The sequence below is a fragment of the Cibotium barometz genome, chromosome 33, assembly GCF_041138505.1.
Source record: "Cibotium barometz isolate CiBa-2024 chromosome 33, ASM4113850v1, whole genome shotgun sequence".
NCBI classification, from domain to species: domain Eukaryota; kingdom Viridiplantae; phylum Streptophyta; class Polypodiopsida; order Cyatheales; family Cibotiaceae; genus Cibotium; species Cibotium barometz.
The window spans coordinates 25,031,010-25,051,400 of record NC_141078.1 but is presented as its reverse complement, the minus strand read 5'-3'; the positions used below and the strand labels follow the sequence as shown (position 1 = coordinate 25,051,400).

At 42.9% G+C, this 20,391-nt stretch overlaps 1 protein-coding gene across 2 annotated transcripts in view; it reads left to right on the top strand.

Moving 5' to 3' along the window:
- The window catches only part of LOC147619431 (uncharacterized), a 29,814-nt gene that overhangs the window by 2,019 nt on the left and 7,404 nt on the right, over positions 1-20,391 (top strand). For both annotated transcript variants that reach the window (XM_086773081.1, XM_086773080.1), the window contains exons 2-5: positions 8,923-9,062; positions 9,191-9,290; positions 9,399-9,497; positions 9,586-9,933. In XM_086773081.1, the coding sequence (XP_086629207.1) occupies positions 8,923-9,062; positions 9,191-9,290; positions 9,399-9,497; positions 9,586-9,933 (687 nt within the window). The remainder of the gene's footprint in view (positions 1-8,922; positions 9,063-9,190; positions 9,291-9,398; positions 9,498-9,585; positions 9,934-20,391) is intronic.

Here is a 20,391-nt window from a genome sequence, read left to right as displayed (position 1 = left end):
TCACAGGCCTTACTACCTGACATTTAGGCTTAAGTAAAACTTTGATGAATTATGATGTATTTTTGAGTTCTAATGGACTAGGATTTTTGTCATGATGCATGTAAGGTTTATGGAAGAGCTCTCGGAAATGAATAGGGTCTTGGACCTAGGATCTGGAACCCGAAGGTATTGTCCAGGATGATGTAGACAATGTGGGGTCTAGCCAACCCTAGGAACAGTTGTCTAGGAGTTGCCCAAAAGGGTAGGAACTTTGTCTGTGCACTCATTTATATTTTATATGTGAATGCTCTCATAAGCTTGCGTGTTTCATACTGTGTAAGTGTTGGGTAGCTCCCAGTTGTTTTATGTTTTTACATATGCTTGTGCTTGTTAACTTGTTTGATATGACAGGAACCTTTGAGGCGATGAACGCCTAGGAACTGGGGTCCTTTTGGCCTAGGTAATGAAGGCATTCGATGCCTAGGAACTGGAGTTCTTCTACACAATAAGAATGCTGTTTGAACAAGAGAAGAAGCTTGCTGTTTTTTTTTCAGCAGAGCAGCCCGCTACGTGCGGCTGTTTTTCCAAGCATGAAGAGGGAGAAAGAAGACGTGCGCTGAATTTTCAGAAAGAGAAAAACACATTTATTTTTTCTAAAGCAAGAGAGAAATTTCCTTCAAAGTTATAGAGAGAGAGAAGAGGTCGTGTTATTCTTCTTGAAAAGCATAACTTTAAATTGTTTTAAAACAAGTTTGAAAAGTCAAACTTTTTAAAAACAAAGGTTTTATTCCAGAACTTAAAGCAAAGTTGCTTTTGGGGGCCCAAAGTTGTATAAAAGCGACCTTAGGGGTCATTGTTTGGCATCTCATGGAATCCTTGAGCAAGGAAATACTTGCCAGGACGCTTTGTGCGAGATTTGGCTCCTGCAGGAGTTAGGAAGAAAATAAAAATAACACCTTGGGGGGGGGGAACCACCCGTGGCTATTCCAGTCCATAGTGATCTGTCTCCTTTATCTTTCCATGCTGTTTGTTTTTAAATCTAGAGTTAAAGTGTAAGATACGGTGCTGCTGATTGATCTTCTTGCGTGCTAGTACGAGGGCAGTTTTCAGTGGTATCAGAGCTGAGTCTGACTCTCTTCTACGCGAGTCAGGATCCTGAAGCATGGGAGATCACGTCAACAACACCCAAGGAACCATTTCAGAATAGGAACAAGAAGGGGGAAGAAAATCTCCGACACCTCAACGCGAAGGCATCGAACACTTTGGAGAAGCGCCTCATGTGCTCACCCAAGACGAACTGGAGGTACAATTATTTCATGCCTTGAATAATCCCACTACTTTTTCTTTTCTTGAAGATTGGACATTGAAGAACCTCCATCCCGAGTTGACTACTTTGCAAAGACCAACACTTAAGAGCACAATTGAGAAGCCTGCAAAGCGAGATCGTAGAGAAAGGCGGTCCACGAAGAAGACTAGAAAAAAGAAACCTATATCGAGATGGAAGAAAAGAAGTCCAAGCAGAAGCCCTAGCATCGATTTACGCTGAGGCCGAAGTAAGAAGCGGTCGAATAGGCACAAACATCGTCGAGATCCCTCTTCAAGCCCTTCTTCTTCATCTTCCTCCTCTTCTTCTTACTCTTCTCCCTCTTCTTCTTCTGACTCACCCTCTTCATCTTCTTCAAGAGATGCTCGACAGCGTCGAAGTTGACCAAAATTTCGTGTGAAGGGAGCAAATCTGTTAAATTCATCACCTTCAATGGAGGCTATGGACAAACTGATCGTGCTATGCAATTCATACAACAAATTTCTGCCTCCATTGGAACTAAGAAGTACGATGGATCTTCTATTATCAAGCAGGTCGCACATCTTATTGAAGGAGCATTAAACTGGTGGACAGGCCTTGGACTCGATGGGAAGTAGCCTACTACTTGGAAGGAATTTTGCCACGAATTTTTCAAAGAATTTCTTCCTAAGAATTTTAAAGATGATTGTATCCTTGCTTGGAATACACTAAAACTTGGGCCAAAAGAAACAGTTGAGGAATACACAAAACGATTTTGGGACATTCATCTTCGAGCAGCCACTTAAAAAAAAAAGCAAGATTCACCAATACAAGGCCGGATTGCCCGCAACAATTCAAGAATACATTGGCCATCAGAGTGTGAAAACTATTCCTGACATTATGCAGAGTGCAAAAGTGGGCCTTCGTCTTGAATACAGCAAGGGTAACGATCCCTTTTATGAAGGACGTAGAGATCAGGAATTCGGACCTAAAAGATGATTCCCTTTTCAGAAGTTGAGGGGCAACAACAATTCAAAAGACAACGGGAATGGCAACAAGAATGGAAATGGTTTCAATTGGAACAACAAGAGGTACATAAACAAGTCTTTTCGTTCAAAGAATAAGCGAACCTTGAAGAGGGAGAAAGCTATCAAAAGGAAGGGCGTTGCTATACTTGTGGCGAGAAGGGACATAGAGCATCTGATTGTACCAAGGAAGAATCTCATAAGGAGTTCCAACCCAAGATAAATACGGTACCTGATGTGCTTGCACCTGAAAAAGATCCCGAGTTGAAGGAGTTATTTCTCACGTGGGGAAAGATCCGAAACCAGAACGCTCTAATTTTGTTTGACTTCGGTGCCACAACAAATTTCATATCTAAAGAACTAGCTAATCGCGTGGGCATTACACTTGAAGAGATGGGACTTGAAGTTCAAGCACAACAAGCTCTTACTACGGAAGGGGTTCCAGTTACTCCATTGACGGAACTATTGCGAATTCATATTCAAGGATATGTGGATCCAGAATAGTTTAGCATTGCTCCCATTCAACATGCTGATGTGATTTTGGGCATGCCTTGGTTTCACCGCAAGGTTGTCAATCTTCAATTGCCCGAGAGAACTTTAACTTTTTTTCATAAAGGGAAAGAAACCACACTTGTGGCCAAAGCTCAAGGCGATACCATTCCTATTGTATCCATTTCTAAAGCAATGAAATCATCACTTTTTGCTTATTTGAATTTTGATTAGATAAAGAAGAAGAACCTATTTTAAGTCCATTCCAGATGGGGCGATCGCCAATGCCGAGCTTTCACCTTATTGAAGTATAAGCTCATGACAGGACCTGTTTTTGATTATTCTGGATCTTCAAAAGCCTTTTGAAGTACATTGTGATGCTAGTGGTACATGTATTGGTGCCGTTCTACACCAAGGAGGACATGTTGTGGCTTTTGAAAGTCGTCGTTTACTCGATGTAGAACGTCATCTGCAAGTATATGAAAAAGAGCTTTTGGCGGTTATCCACGCCTTTTCCATTTGGAAGCACTATTTACGTGGATCAAATTTCATTGTGAAGACGGACCATTAGAGTTTGAAGTATTTTCTTAATCAAACCAAACTCTTAGGAAAAACATATGAGATGGGCAAATTTCTTGTCTATGTTTCACTTCCAGATAGTGCATACTTCTGGAAAACAGAATGCTGCCGCTGATGCTCTTTCTCGACGACCATTGATTTATCTTCTAGTTACTATGGTTCATCATCCCGATCTTGATGCTATGCGAGATGAGATGCACATGATGCTGACTTTAAGGAACAATTTGAGAAACTTATGGATGGAAAGACTTTAACTCATTATTCTTTGAAAGAAGGAAGTTCAAAAAGTATCTTCAAGAAGAAGAGTTCCTAGCTTGGAGAGCCAGGAAGGAACAAGACTACAGAAGAGCTTAGATGTTCGAAGACTTTATCAAAGACCAGACCACCGGAGCCGAAGGTGTGGAAGCCGCCAAAGCATACTTATGGGGTAAAGGGGTTACCTTTAGAGAAGAACGCGAAGCCACCCGATCCATCACTCATGGAGGACAGAGAGAAGCTACCCCTAGACCTGCTCTATCAGATGCAATCTCTTCAGGCCTAGCAAAAGAGAAGAAGACAAAGGAGTCTTCAACCGGCAAAGTGGACTTCAAGCCGGGAGAGAAAAGCGTAAAGTTTAATACCTTTTATGGAAAGCGGGACACCCAGAAAGCTCTTTCCTTCATCAAAAAGTTTGACACCGCCTTTGGAGGAGAGGACTTCTTTGAAAAGTCCAAACTCCGCACGGTCCGTATGCACTTAAAAGATGCCGCCTTGAATTGGTGGCTAAAAGTGGTCCAAGAAAGGGACCGAGCCTACCTCATGGGTTAATTTCAAAATCATGTTCAACAAGAAGTTCCTTCTAGCAACCTTCAAGGAGATATACAGAAGGAATGGGATGAAGCAAAGCAAAAGGCGGGAGAAAGTGTGGCAACATATCTTAATAAAATTTCAGCCGTCTCATTGAAGTCTACCTCATATACTCCTATCCTGCCATTGATGGAAATGCGAAAGTTTGTCAATGGATTGCAACCAAAGCTTTTTCAAGGAGTCTATATGATGGGACCTAAAACCTTGGAAGAAGCTCAAGACAAAGCCTACATGCCTTGGATGGTGGGCAAATCAAAGAATGAGAATCGAGACTCGTCCCAAAAGAAGTTCAAAGGGGGATCTCAAGCAAGGAACGAGCCACAAGAAAAGATGAACAAAAATGAGGATAAAACCCCATTGTACCAAAAGAAGCTATCCCGTAAGCAACTTGAGGAGTATGTCAAAGAAGGTAAATGTTTCCAATGTGGAAAGAAAGGACACATGGCTGCAAAATGTCCTGATAAACCAAACCAAGAAGCCAAACCGCCCCAAAGTAATGCATTACCTAAAGAACTTCAACATCAAGATTATACAACACCAGAGAAGAGGCAACTCTTCAAAGCTTGGGGCAAAGTGGCAAACCAACCAGTACTTATCCACTTTGATAGTGGTGCTACCTACCACTACATCCATCCATGAGTGGTTGAAGCCATGAACCTCCCTCGGGATAGGTTCGGAACTCCTATTACAGCAGGTGCCACTTTTGAAGGAATGTCAGCGGAGGTGACTCCTATTTTGGGAAAGCTTCGCTTACAGATTAGAGACTATGTGGATCATGAGAACTTTGTTGTTGGCAAAGTTGGACATTGTGATGTGATTTTGGGTATGCCCTGGCATAAGAAGATAGATAGCCATTGATTGGGCTGGATATATGAGATTAGGTTTCCTTTTAAGGGCAAGAATGTAACTTTTGATGTAGAAGTCGAGGGGAATTCCATTCCACTCATTAGCCATGTACAAGTTCCTAAAGTAATAATGCAATCTATTTCCTCGTACTTGATATATGTAAGAGATCCAAAGGAATCTGAGGGTGATGAGTCACTCTCAACTCTTGATCAAGAAAGGAAAGATTTCCTAAAGAAGTATGAGGATTTTTTTCTACCTCCAAAGAGACCGGAAGATCATAAGATTGACATCATGCCAAGAAGTTCACCTCCTAATAGACCTCCTTATCAAGTGAGTCAGGCTCAACAAGAGGAGATTATGAAGCAAGTGACAGAGCTTTTGGAAAAGGATTTGATTTGACCTAGCTCATCACCTTTTTGCTCCCCAGTCTTATTGGTTCAGAAAAAGGATGGTTCTTGGCGAATGCGTATTGATTAGAGGGCTCTTAATAAGATCACTGTAAAGAACAGGTTTTCTATATTCCTAGGATTGATGATATCCTGGATAGATTGGATGGAGTCACTATCTTAAGCAAGATCGACTTGAAGAGTGGATACCATCAAGTCAGGATTGTTCCAGAGGACATTCACAAGACTGCATTCAGGACTACCTTTGGACTCTATGAGTATTTGGTGATGCCTTTTGGTCTTACTAATGCCCCGGCTACCTTCAACTGAATGATGGAAAGAATATTCCGAGCACATAGAAAGTTTGTAGCTACTTTCTTTGATGACATTATTGTGCATTCCAAAGAACGAAGAAGAGCATCGAAAGCACTTGGATATGGTATTTTAGGAATTGCGGAAGCACAAATTGTATGTGAATGGCAAGAAGAGTTCTTTTTGTTAGAGATTCACTTCTTGGGCCATATAGTGTCCAAGGAAGGGGTCAGGATGGACCAAGAAAAGGTCAAGGCTATTGTGGAATGGCGAGAGTTGACTAGTGTGTATGCAGTTCAAAGTTTCCTTGGCTTATGCTCTTATTATAGGAAGTTTATCAAGTGGTTTGCTGTGGTAGCAAGTCCACTACATGATTTGACAAAGAAAGCCAATATAAGTCACTTTATTGATTAAATTCCCATGTTGCTCATGCTCTGTGGCCATCTTTCAGGCCAAACTTTGCCAGTGAATGCTTCAGCTTTCTTTTGTGGAAAATCCCCATTCACACCTTGGCTTCAGTGTGTGAAACACTGGTCAAGACTCGTGAAGGGACCAAATGGTGACAACATCTTGTACTTGAATTTTAGTTGTATTACTTCTTTCGTGTACATAATATAGAGAAATAGTTTAGGACTTGTGTGTGTGTGTTGGATGTGTGATTCTTCCGCACTCTTCTTTCTATCTCTGGAAAACCCCAGCACATAGGCACGATTGTTCTATAGGTGGTATTTGAGCCTAGGGAACTTGCAAATTTTTTTTCCCTTTTATGGCACCCATGTAGAGCACTTGGATTCCACGAGTGCACAAGTTTGGGTTTGGGGAAAGTTAATGTTTGGGTTCTCTTCATTGCACTTGGGTTAATTGGGGTATATTGTGCGCCCCACCAAACCCTTATGTCATTGCACAAGGCTAAAATCCGGTCCTTGATCACTTTATATTTGTCATGGATTCACAGCTCACTGATTTGCTTCTCAGCATGAAGGCATCCATGGACACGCATGCGGCTAAAATGGAGGCTATATTTGCTAGTCTCGACAGGATGGAGTCGGCACTTGGAGCTCCTAGTATTTTGGATCTAGAATCTATAAGGGCCCGTGCGTTGGAGCAAGTGTTGGATGATTCATTTGCGTATGACTTTGCTTTCTTGTGGTGGGAAGATCACCTTTAGCACCACTTCGTGACTTGTTCTCTTATGTAGAAACATGGCGATAACTGGCTATCTCACTCATTTTTGGAAGCTTTTTCTCATGTTCCCAAGGACCATCTGGCGGTGTAAGCAGGTTGAGCGGTTTGTGGATGGGTTGAAACCGTCTTTGCACACTGACATTCGTGCATATGGGACACTTGATCTTTCAGATGCGGTTCGTCTCGCTACAACCCTCGAGACGCGGGAGAGTTCGAAGTCTGGGACTCAACAACAGGGGCAATTGAAAGGCACAGACAAGGGTAGCGAGTCCAAGGCCAAGGATGATAAGGACAAGGCAAGTGGGGGAGCCTCCGTGACCCGCCTCACCCTTGAAGAGCATTGGCCTAGATGGCCACTAGACAATACTTTTATTGTGATTCCACCGAGCATATTGGAAGGGATTGTCCAAAGAACACGAGGAAGCAGAATGGTAAGGGCACGAAGAAGTCCAAGGAGACGGTGAGTTCTTGTACCGCATTAGTATCTACAACATTGGCACCATCTACTCTCCCTCATGCTCCCACCAGTACCACAAGTTCTCTTTAGTTAACCCGGTCTAAGAGGATCTTTGTGGTCCTCGGCCGACATGATACGGTGATGTGCCGAGAGATTCTTCATGGACACCCGGTGTCCATACTCTTTGATGGAGGAGCCTTAGAGGGCATCATTAGAGACCGTGTGGTTGAGCGGTTGATGACAGTGGACACCAGTGGCGTAGTCCTCACCACCACCCTGAGAGGCATCATGCATGCAAAAGAAATCGAACCAGTTTCGGGTTGCAGAGACCTTGGAGGATGCCCCATTGGCTTTTGGGGAGTTTTCTGAATGTTGCATGTTCAAGGTGGCACCTTTGGATCAAGTGGATATTATTCTAGGCTACCCATGGCTTTATGTCTTGAGGGATTTTGCATGGCCAGCTCTCCTCCAGAAATCCTCTTGGCATTTCCCTTTTTATCCACGTGGCTTACCTCCCCGTTTTGTCCAGCTTGGATTTACATTAACTCCTAATCCTTAAGAGCTTTAACCTCAGCCCCCATCAATTTACATTAAGGCCCATATCAACAAAATGATAGTTGATCCATATTTTTCCCATTTTTACCCTGAAATCTATAGTGGAAAGGGTTATATTATTATGCGATAGACCTCTTTTTGCACAAAACAAAGTTTGTCCAGCCTGGATTTACATTAAACTCCTAATCTTTAATAGCTTTAACTTCAGCCCTCAACATATTTACATTAAGGCCACTGTCCCATTCAACAAAATGATAGAGTTGATCCATAAGCAAACACATCTTTATCCCATTTTTACCCTGAAGTCTATAGTGGAAAGGGTTATATTATTATGCAGTAGGCCCCTTTTTGCACAAAACAAAGTTTTTACCATGACACTGCTCTTATCAGGTTAAGCAGCCTTTGATGATCTGCTGGATGATAAAGCAAGCCTCAATCTTTACCACTGTGCTCGACAAAAATCTGGTTCAAAAAGCAAAACCCTGAATTGTACAGATCTGGGATGAATTGACCAGAATGACTGGAGGGAGATTTAGGCTTGAATCTGTGAGTTACCCAAACCTTGGTTCCTAGCCAATGAAACAAGTACACTCTACTCTGATGATGACTACTTGTGAACCTTTTTGAGGGACAAGATACAGTTTCTGACCTGTATCCAGCATGCTTAACAAGGACCGCAACCAGCTTTAGCATGTAAAACTTGATCAATAATCAGTTCAAGAACCTTCTTGGAGGGAGCAGGAAAAATGAAAACAAACATTTATTAATTCTTTCACACCCATTTCTTGGCCAATAAGCTTCTCCCTTCATTTGAACCTTTGGAAGTTTGAATAAGTATTGTTATTTACCATTTTCCAACAGTGGTCCTAAAAGACCAGAGTTATGAAGGTCACATGAACATTGTTCAATGTTGGGCTCATTGTCGCTTAGTTAGTGGTTTGATATGTGCTTACAAAGCAACATTTTGTTTGGATTTTCCAGCTGCTGCTGTCAGAGAAGAACCTGATTGTGAGGGAGGAAGCATGCCGCATTGGTCTACTCTTTGGTGGTTTTACTGGCTGCTTCCATGGAATGCGTTGCATTTTGCGAAGGCTGAGGAAAAAGGAAACTTCTTTGAATGAGTACGGAGCATTGTGCTTACATATTGTTCAAGAAATGCTCAGATTTTATAAAGCATATTGACATCATATATTCTTAAGGTTCTTCTAGTAGCTTATCATGATTGTCCCTGGCGACTTGGTATCGATAGATTCATTGCAGGTGGTGTTGCTGGTCTTTCCATACTGGCTTTGGATGACCCTAGCAGGAGGCGAACCTTCGCGTTGTACCTTCTTGCTAGGCTTGCACAGGTATCATGACACTACTTTCTCGTGTTTTGTAAGCATGGTTGTCAATCCCTTTACCATTATATCAACTTAAGTAATCAGTAGGGACGTTGCACCTTTTTAATTGAGCAGTGTGTTTACAACTCCGCAAAAGCAAAGAACAAGTTCCACTTTTGGGGAAGCCAATGGCAGCATGGTGACACCTTGTTATTTGCTCTAGCTTGTGCACAGGTAAGCATATCTTGGTCAGCCTTTCCTCACATTAAGAAAATGTTTGCAGGTGTTCATAAAGCTCAAGTGTACGTGCTCTTCTTTACAGGTTATGTATGCATATGTTATGCGCCCCGAGACATTACCGGAGTCATATCTTGAGTTTATTGTCAAAACGGGACCAATTGCAAAACCGGTGTTGAAGGCAGTTCGTGACAGTTGCAGAGGCGAACCTATTGATGTAGCAGCTTTATCAGATTTTGTTTCAAGCAGGACCAGTGGTACACAATTTGAATTGGATCCGAGTTGTCCTCTAATTCCTTGCTCGGCAATCCACCCGGACACAGTTTCTTGCATGGGACAAGCTAGCAAAGCAGCACATTCCACATTCAAAAAAACGTTCCCACTCTACATGTCGCTCACATTTGTACCGTTTGTTGTCTTGAACCTTCAAAAGGTAAGGTTTAATTGAGTTCTCTTCCCTCTGATAAACAAAGGGTTTTCTCATTGAAGTATCATTATCTTCTACAAGTAAATTTGTAGAGGGGTATACCCCTTATGCTTAGTCCTTTTTGAACACAGCCTAGTGGATGTTTATGTAAGAAAAGGAAGATGTGGTATAACCACTTCTTATTCATGCAGAACTCACACAATTATCTGCAAGCAGAACAGATGTACTTTTTTTACTGAGTTTCTTGAACCATAGGAGTATTGATGGCTGAAGTGGGACCTCGCTGTAGACAGGAGGCTGCTTGCAATGTGATGAGGCTAGAGGATGAAGTGACAAAGATAGGGATGGTCTCACCTAGCCTCGATGGCCTCAGTTGGGGCCTACTACCCGACCAGGTTGGTCTTCCCTCAGTGTGCCAGACGACTTGGGTGCCCTCCCCCTGGAGCCTTCCATAGCCATAGGTGTCCAGATGAGCGACCACGGGCTGGCTGCCGATGTGTAGCTCACAGTGCCATGCATGTCTGGTGCTTGTGTCCGCTGCTGCTTAACCATGTTTTTGCCAAGGGTCAGGATTCTAACCAGTGAAGAACTACTTGGCTGCAATTTCCTGTCTGAACCAAAAACAGCCATCTTTGTACTGTGCGTTTTCCAAATCTACAGCAGTTCAGCACCTCTAGGACTTCTACTAGTCTTTGATATCAATGTAATATGCAGAAGAACTGCCTACCTTAAGAACTATGCAAAAATGCAAAGATGAACGGAGAGAAGAGAGATATGTTGCTGAAACAGTGTTTTCTGTATGTATGTATCAAGTTGTACATAGATCCTAGCCAATCATGGCCTCCAAAAGGTAACATCTACCACCTCTGAGGGATCTGATGATTTCACAATGAACCGCTCTAGCCTATTTATAGGCTCATGGAACCTCCCCTACCTGTACCCAACTGCTGTCGGCCAGGTCCTTGGACAGCAACCCAAAAATCCCATAAATAGAATGGTTATAATGCCTAAAAAGGATCTCAAATCCTAGCTAAAATAGACGGTGAAGTATGTCCACATCTGTGCATGTGGCCTGGGCGGATATCAAATCACTACTATAGATGGGCCACTCCATGGAAAAAAAGAACTTCTGGGAATTTCTCCCAACTCAAATCCTTACATCATGGAGATCATATCTTTGTTCGTGTGCTCCTGAGTCTCTTAACAGTGGGAGTAGGTCTTCAACTTGAAAACATTTGCCATGTCTACTGTGAAGAAAAACGTAGATCTTGCGCCTACTACCCAGACCTATACTTGAGCAATATGCATGCAGGACTCCTACAGGCAAACCTAACTCATGGATCTATTGCAAAGGCCTATGCAAACTAAGGCACATAACCTAAAGCTTCTTGCAACAACTAACGCAGAGCTGGCTGCGGCATGCCCTACGCGACCTAGCCCTGTGATACCAAGGTATCATTCTGATTTCATGGACATAGGTCTTGCTATGCTCTTGCTTGCCTCGGGTTGAACCTGATGCTCTGATACCAATGTAGCATGGGTGTGGAAGTATGCTTGATTAAGTCCTAATTAACACTGACATGATCAATGCTATTCACATGACTTAATTAGGACACCAAGGTGAGGGCCCCACGTTGGAGAAGTTGACTCGCCTCTTCTTCAATACATGCAGAAAAGGCATAATCTATTGTGATAAGGCAGAAAATAAAAATTTACAATGTTGAACTAAGAAGAGTTTTGAACGTGGTAGGCAGTGGGCACAACTGCAAACACAACCTTAACTAGGTGGGTCTGCCCTGTTAGAGATGCAATCCACACTTCTAGAGAGAACCAACTCATGTGGTGAGACTGGGTTTGAATCTTGGCAAGTTGAGGTTTCTACAAATTGGATAACCGGAGGTCACCTAGCACCTTAAGGTTTGGGGTTTGGATGGCTAGACCAATTCGTGGAATACCTAAGTCAAGTGGGCTTGCGCAGGAACACAACTGGGATGGGTGACCTCCCGGGAAGTGGGAGGATCCATGTTTCCAACATGGTATGAGAGCCCAGGTTGTGATGTTGGAAGCTAAGACCTCAACCAAAGTGTGGCTTGAGGGGGGTGTTGGAGATGCAATCCACACTTCTGGAGAGAACCACCTCACGTGGTGAGACTAGGTTTGAATCTTGGCAAGTTGAGGTTTCTACAAATTGGATGACCAGAGGTCACCTGGCACCTTAAGGTTTTGGGGTCTGGATGGGTAGACTAATTTGTGGAATGCGTCGCTTGTGCAGGAACACAACTGGGATGGGTGACTACCCGGGAAGTGGGAGGATCCATGTTTCTAACATGGCATATATGGTATGAGTAGTGCCACATGTGAACATGGGCTAACAAGGACTTTAAGCCCAGCGGGGCGTGCCATGATAGACTCAACCACGTATCCAAGATATAAAGATATAAAGAGGGGGGAGAGAAAGAAGGGAATAGGAATCTTCCATAGTGTACCACATTGAGCGGGGAACAGGCCCCATCTCCTTTCAAGAATTTATTTAGGAACAATCCATGGACACGTTGGCCAAGATCAATATAATCAATGAATACAAAACAAACAAATATGTTGATATAGGATATCCAAGTTGTCGTCAGCGTCAAGGCACAAGATCTCTGATGCCGAGCACACCACGGGGATGACCCACAAGTATCTCTCACCGGGCTAGTACTAGATCCAATATCCAAATCCAAATTGAATGATTCCATGTCCAGTGAATCCAAATCCAAACCTCAAATCCAAATCCAAGCTCAAATCCAAGTCCAATTTCAAGTTCTAGTCCAAGTTCCAATCCAAGTTCCAAGTCCAAGCTTTAGTCTAAGTTCCAATCCAAGTTCTAGTCCAAGATCCAAGTCCAAGTTCTAATCTAAGTCCAAGTCCAGGTTCAAGTCCAAGTTCAAATCCAAGTTCAAGTCCAAGAATCACTCGCTCATCCCATGAGTAATCTCCATAACTCCTACAACCTCGTTGATGAAGAAAACCATGGAAGAACTCTTTTTGGCAAGAAAACTGATATAAAACGTAAAATTTGAGTAATCTCCATAACTCCTACAACCTTGTTGATGAAGAAAACCATGGAAGAACTCTTTTTTGGCAAGCAAACTGATATAAAACGTATTTTAATGGTTTTCGGCGGCGGGCGATAAAACCTCCAAAAAGTTGTTTTTAGGGTGTTTGGAGCAGTTTTAGGGTTTTTAAAATTTTAGGGTTTTTTTTTGAAATTTTTAGCCCGTACAGTTCCATACGAACAGTCATACGGACAGGTGATGACGTGGCACAACAGTTGATAGAGGCATGTTGAATTAGCAGGCAGCGATGAAAAACTCCATGATTTGGTTCATGATCAAGTAGATGATGATGGAGAAGATGATCTCCACGATGGCAATGCGATGAAAAGGTTCTTCCTCCACTTGATGCTCAAGAGGGGCTCATGCTTCTTTTATACTTGGGGAAGCCTTGCTTTTTGCCAAAAAGCGATGCTTTTGCTTTGCTTTTGCCTTTTACTTTGCTTTTGCCTTTTACTTTGCTTTTGGTCTTTTTAATAGTAAAATATTACTCACCGCAAAAGTTCTTGTTTTGTTGTTCTAGCTTCAGGGCCTTCAAAAGAAAAGCAAAACAAGAACTTTAGTGTTGAGTAATATTTTACTATTAAAAAGACCAATGGTTTTTGGGAAAGCGGCTTTTTGCTTTTTCGTTCAACTAAGTCTCCACTTGCCAGTGGTGCTCTTGGCTCGCGGTCAACCTAGTTTGACTTTTTGCTTTTTCTTGCTTTTTGACCAAGACTGGTGCTTTTTTCGGAAACAAAGCTTATGGTCCCTGTCCCCATATCTTCTTCCACCTGTCTAGCGTGCGGGCAAGGGTTCCATCATGTAAAATAAAGCTCAGAGGGCCAAATAGTTACAAGGGAACTTTTCTCCCTTTTGGTTTTTTCCCTTGGATATTTGGTGTGAAAGGACACCACCACATTTGTTGTATTTTGATATTATGGAGTTGACTCCCTAGCTCCACATATTCCAATGCAATCCATTTGCGTGAGCATCAATCACCATCTTCTTGTTGCTACTTCTTTGTGTGTAACCCTAACCCTAATCCTAACAATGGTATTAGAGCTTGTTGTTGGTGCAGCCCCCTTCCGGCAATACCTTACATCCGTCTGTTGCGCTTGATTTGTCTTGTACTCCCGTCCATTCGTCGACTGTGCGACCCACTGCTCCGTCCGTTGGTGTTGCTGCTCGATGTTCCACTGCCAGCCCAGCTGTGTGCCACCTGTTTCCACCTCCAGAGTCGGCGGCACTAGTGCCCCAAGAACCACTGCCACCCAGCTAAGTGGCGGCACTCTCTCCACATAAGGCACATCTTGGCGGCGTTGAGCCGCACTTGCGCCTTACGTGGCACTTGACGGATTTTTGCATTTTTTGGGAGTCCTTCCATCTAGCAGCCGTGCAGTCCATCGTCGTCTGCAGCTCGCCGTTGACGCCTAAAGCCGCTGATTTTGCCGCTCGTCCTCGCTGCCCGTCTGTAGCCAGCCATCGCCGTGCCTGCCCGTCTGCAACCTGCCATCGCCATTTCTTTAGCAGCTCACCATCCCCACTTCTCTAGTCTACCGCTAGAAGGTACTTGAGCTTCTTATGATTTGGTGAATAAAAATGCCCCGTGTTTTGTTCCAAAAATTGAAAGTAAAGGTCATGCAAAATTTGGGGGTTTTGTGAATTAATTCCTATTAAGAGACTAAGGTCAAGTAAAAGGATAGAAGAAGGGTGTGTGTGTGAATGGACCTATGGTCCACTAGCTCACCTATTTAAAGGCAAAAGCTAGGTGGTGTTTGTAGCCAAGTTGTATGTGTAAGCAACTCAATAAGCAAGATTTTTTCTTGTATTTTGTCTCTCTCCTCCACACTTTTTGAATCTAGAATGAGCACCACGAAATCTCAACATGGTATCTAGAGCTGGGTAGACTAGGTTATCCTACATCCCGTTTTTTGTGGATTTGAACCCCCTACCAGTGGAGGAGCTCTAGCACGCAAAGGAGGCCAAATCTTCTCACGCTTTCTTCTTGGCAAACCTTTAGCACACCCGGGCACATAGTTTCGTACGGGTAATTAGTGGCTTTGGTCTCTCTGAGCCGCGGCATTGAGCTCTGAGTAGGCCAGCACAGTTTTTCTGCAGCAGCCGTCGGTGTCGTACAACAATTTGCCGTCTGTGGGCAATGCTAAGCCACACAAGCTTAGGGCTTTTGAAGCCCATAGTTTGAAGGGTCTCCATTCAATAGATGAGTTGCAATGCATGCCCGACGGGCGCGCAAGAGCCACAAAACCAAGGTTGCCCTGTGAGAAAGCCATGGAAGCTTCAAAATAGTATTTTTTAACACTAATCCTTGTTTAATTTGATCTTAATCACTTAAGTGCTTTTGTTCCAGATCTTCTAAAGTGGTGGGCATACACCATGAGGTGTTCATAAGCCTCATTGTCATCAAGCTTCATCAAGTGTACAAGGTTCCAAAGTGTGCTTATAAGCACTAAAGGTGTTGCTAAACACCATTGGTGGGGGTAGCCATTAGCAAAGGGGAGTCTCTTGACATTACGGAGTGCTTCTAAGTACTAAGAGTGTTCTTAAACACTAATGGTGTGCCTAATCACCAATGAAAGTGTCATTTGACACTTAAAAAAAGATGCTCTTAAGCACTTATAGTGTTTCTTAAACACTAATGGTGATCATAATCATAAAAGAAAGTGTTCTTTGACACTAATGAAGCACATCTTCTTCAGAATTTGAGGACGGACACACACCATAAGTGCCACACCATAAGCTTCACCAACATAATCATCTTTTATGCAACATCCGTGGCTTGATTAAGGGTTGTTGCACTCTGATAAGCCATTCTTTTTCTACTTAAACCAAAATCTTAGAAATTTTCTGGTTTTTTTCTTCATAAATCAGCCCATTAATAATCTTATAATCCCTCTTCAATACCCAATGTCAAAACACCCAAATTAAGAAGTTCTCAGGAGAGGGCTTCCACACTTGGCAAGTTCTTGTCAAGTACAAGATGATATTCTAAGGTTTTTGGCCATTCATTTGTGGCACTAAGGTTATTGATCGCACTAAGGCCGAAGACATTGAAGATGATGAGAGGACACAAGCCATCATCATGCTCCATCTTGATGAGGCTCTTATTCATCATGTGGACCAGCTTCCGACTCCAAAGGAGAAATGGGATGAGCTTGACAAGCTCTATGGAGCTCGTGGTAAGAACTCCAAGATCTCTCTTAAAATTGAATTTTTCAGCAAAGAGAGAGAAGGCATTGGAGCTTTCGTCTCTCATTTGAAGGGCCTTATGGCCCAACTTGCATCAGTGAATGCAAGAGTGGATGAAGATGATGCAGTGGTTGTTTTGTTAAAACCAGTCAAGGTGGTGTACCCCACCTTAGTCACCACCCTGAAGAACATACCTAATCCCACCCTTGAAGGAGTCATTCAATCTTGTCTTGATGAAGAAAAGAGACAAAGGGAGGGGTTGAATCTTCAAGTGCAACCACTTCATCGAATATCGAACAAGCTTTGTTACATCAAGTGAGCAACGTAAGGTGTACCCATTGCAAAAAGGTGGGTCATTTGGCAAATAATTGTTGGATCAAATATCCCAACAAGATGAAATGTAACAAGTGTAAACAAACGGGGCATATTACTTCTAAATGTCCTAACAAAGAGTCAGAGGCTAACTTTGCATCAACCTCTAACTCCACTGAGAAATTGTTTTAAATCTCAATGTAACAACACCTATATTCCTAGCCTTGTAAGCCTAATGTTATAAAGGCAACCTGTCACCAACCTTGACATTTCCCAGTATGAAAGGGGTCTGGTGGACTCGAGGATGTCTAAATATTTGGAAGTACAAGCTTTGGAAATGGGGGATTATCCTAGAATACAAAGGACCACACTTCTAAAATTTAGGAGAGTTGCTATTTTTGGCTCGACTCCGATGGAAATTCTGTTCGCGTCATTACATCTGGAATTGAGCAGATACCAAGAGTCCAAAGTGAGACAAGTGGCCTGACACTTGTCAGAAAGTGGATCAAAGTGAGACAAGTGGCCTCACACTTGTCACTTCAGCTATTGTGTGGCTCTCCACTTGTCATTGTAGCCTTCTCTTGCCATTTTAGCTCATGGGAGGTCCAAATCTATAAATTGGAGCCCTCTCTCTTCATTAATAGAGGCTCTCTTGCTGCACACTAGCCTCTACCACCGTTACAGGCTGCCCTAATGATGGCTACTCTCTTTCTCTCTCTCTTGAAGGCTGCCCATGAAGAATACCGGCTGTTGGGGACTGTTTTGGAGGCTTCCATCGCGAAGCAATACTGAAGGCAAGGGTATTTAATCATTTATTATGATTTCCAGCCATTGTACTTGTTGTACCAGCCACTGTACCTTCTGTACTAGTCACTGTACATGTTGTACCAGTCTTTGTACTTGCTGTACCTATTGTACCAGCCATTGTACCGATTGTACCAGCCATTATACTTGCTGTACCAGCCATTGTACCGGTTGTACCAGCCATTGTACCTATTGTACTGGCTAAATGGAGAGTTGTACTTGCTGTACCAGCTCTATTGCATGAAGACCCGTGGTTTTTGGGGAAGAATCAGTACCAACACGGAGGTATATGGATTATGTTGTTGGCTCGGCATTTCTACAGCCTATGTTCCGGGGCTTGGTTGCCTCGTGTTGGGTTGTGTTATGGCATTTGTATATGGATAATCCGGCATCTCCCGTGGGGAGAGTAAGGCCCTCAAAGCTTGTACATGATATTATTCTCCTTGGGTAATAAAATACTCCAAGGGGGGGTCGGCCCATTCCGGCCTCTATGCAGTGTCACACGTGCAAGCTCCACTTTCAACATTTGTGGATGTTTTGTCTAGCTTTTATGTTTCATGCAAAGTGATGACGATGGATATATGTTAAGGTTGTGGCCATATTTAAATGTTTTAATATGCATTGATGGTATCAACAAGTGTGTCAAAGGCCCTAGTCCCCTGGGCACCTCCACGAGTTACATTGGTATCAGAGCATAGGCTTTCTTGGAAGCGGAGGCTTCCTTTTATCAATAAGGAAGAGAAAAGATCTCAAGTGGGGACCACACTTACCATCATTGCTGTTAAGCATGGCCAGCCACTTCATAGCTTATGAAGCAAGAGCATGAGCAGTAGACAGCTTGTTGATCTAAGGATTTATGAATTCACAAAATTTATCTTGGAAGTGTGGAGTTGGCTTTATGTGCACATGTTTAGCACTCTTTCCATATGGATATTGTGGATTATATTATCAAGCTTACAGGCAAGCTATATGGAGATATATCTCAGGATATCTTAAGGATATGGTGACGAGGTATTTCGTTTGGCTTCATGACCAACCTGGCAAAGAACAGCTACGTATACTTTGAGTTTGCAAAGTTGGTGCTTTTGCTATTTACTATGAAGTGTTTTTGATGTTCACTGACCCTTGTATAGCCATGCAAGGAGAAAGGTGGTGTTGTTTGCCTTGAGATGGTTTCAGGGAAACATTGTTTATGGCTCCCTTTATTGGGATGGATTATATCTATGGAGATTTCTTTCTTGGACAAGATTATGGACGAATCTGTCCCAGTTTATAGAGAAGAAATATTTGGATATCTCATGGATATAATGCTTTTATGGATAAAAGTCTATCTCTACTCCAAGGTGTGTGGTTAGCATGGAGGATTATGGATTATGTTTATGACTCCCTTTTATTGGGATGGATTATTCTTTTTGGCTCCCTTTATTTGGGATGCATTGGACTTATGAAACTCATGGTTCACATACCTTGTGTAGTGTTCTCTTGTCCTACGTGCTCTCTTGAAGATTGTTTCTACCATGTGTGGGTGGAACAATAGAGGGCAGATGGAAGGGAACATGGGCACTTCAGAGGGTAGTGTTGAGCACAACATGCCGTGTGTAGTGTTCTCTTGTCCTACGTGCTCTCTTGAAGATTGTTTCTACCATATCTGGGTGGAACAATAGAGAGCAGATGGAAGGGAACATGGGCACTTGAGAGGGTAGTGTGAGTTGGTGGCCGAAATGCCTATAAACTATGTGTAGTAGAAATGCTTATGGAACACCAGGTTATCTATGCCTGTGAGTGATTGTTTTATCTTGTTACTTGAGCCCACCTCTCATCCAAGGTGTGTGGTCAGAGTACCAACACAGAGTGCAAGTGGTAAAGTGGACATGACGCCTGGTTGGCATGGGACTTATGTCTATACCAAGGGTCATGTGGACCGATGCCTTGTTGGCAGGAGACTTATTTTGTCTCGCCCATTTACTTGGGACATGGATTATGATATCTGGACTTATGGGACTTATTTGTCTCGCCCATTTATTTGGGACATGGATTATGATATCTAGACTTATGGGACTGTTTTGTCTCACCCATTTCTTTGGGACATGGATTCTTCAGTTATATTGGATTTCTGAGACTGTCTCGTCTCGCCCACTTGATGGTACATGATTATGTCTTGGATATATGGCTTCAAGCTTAAAGTTGCGGCGGACAACTTTTAAGAAGCTAGGGAGGATGTCACCAACCTTGACATTTCCCAGTATGAAAGGGGTCTGGTGGACTCGAGGATGTCTAAATATTTGGAAAGTACAAGCTTTGGGAATGGGGGATTATCCTAGAATACAAAGGACCACACTCCGAAAATTTAGGAGAGTTGCTATTTTTGGCCTGACTCCAATGGAAATTCTGTTCGCGTCATTACATCTGGAATTGAGCAGATACCAAGAGTTGGCAAAGTGCCTATGGCAGAATGTCTACCAGTTGGGATATTTTTAGAGATAAAGTTTATGGAAGGACCCATCTCTTAGATTGGGACATGTGGCAAGAAAGTGGACCAAAGTGAGACAAGTGGCCTAACACTTGTTAGAAAGTGGATCAAAGTGAGACAAGTGGCCTCACACTTGTCACTCCAGCTATTGTGTGGCTCTCCATTTGTCATTGTAGCCTTCTCTTGCCATTTTAGCTCATGGGAGACCCAAATCTATAAATTGGAGCTCTCTCTCTTCATTAATAGAGGCTCTCTTGCTGCACACTAGCCTCTACCACCATTATAGGCTACCCTAATGATGGCTACTCTCTTTCTCTCTCTCTTGAAGGCTGCCCATGAAATCGCAAAGAAATACTGAAGGCAAGGGTATTTAATCATTTATTATGATTTCTAGCCATTGTACTTGTTGTACCAACCACTGTACCTACTGTACTAGTCATTGTACATGCTGTACCAGCATTTATACTTGCTATACCTGCTATACCAGTCATAGTACCGACTGTACCAACCATTGTACTTGTTGTATCAACGATTGTACTAGCCACTGTACTTGCTATACCAGCGATTGTACCAGCTATACCAGCCATTGTACTT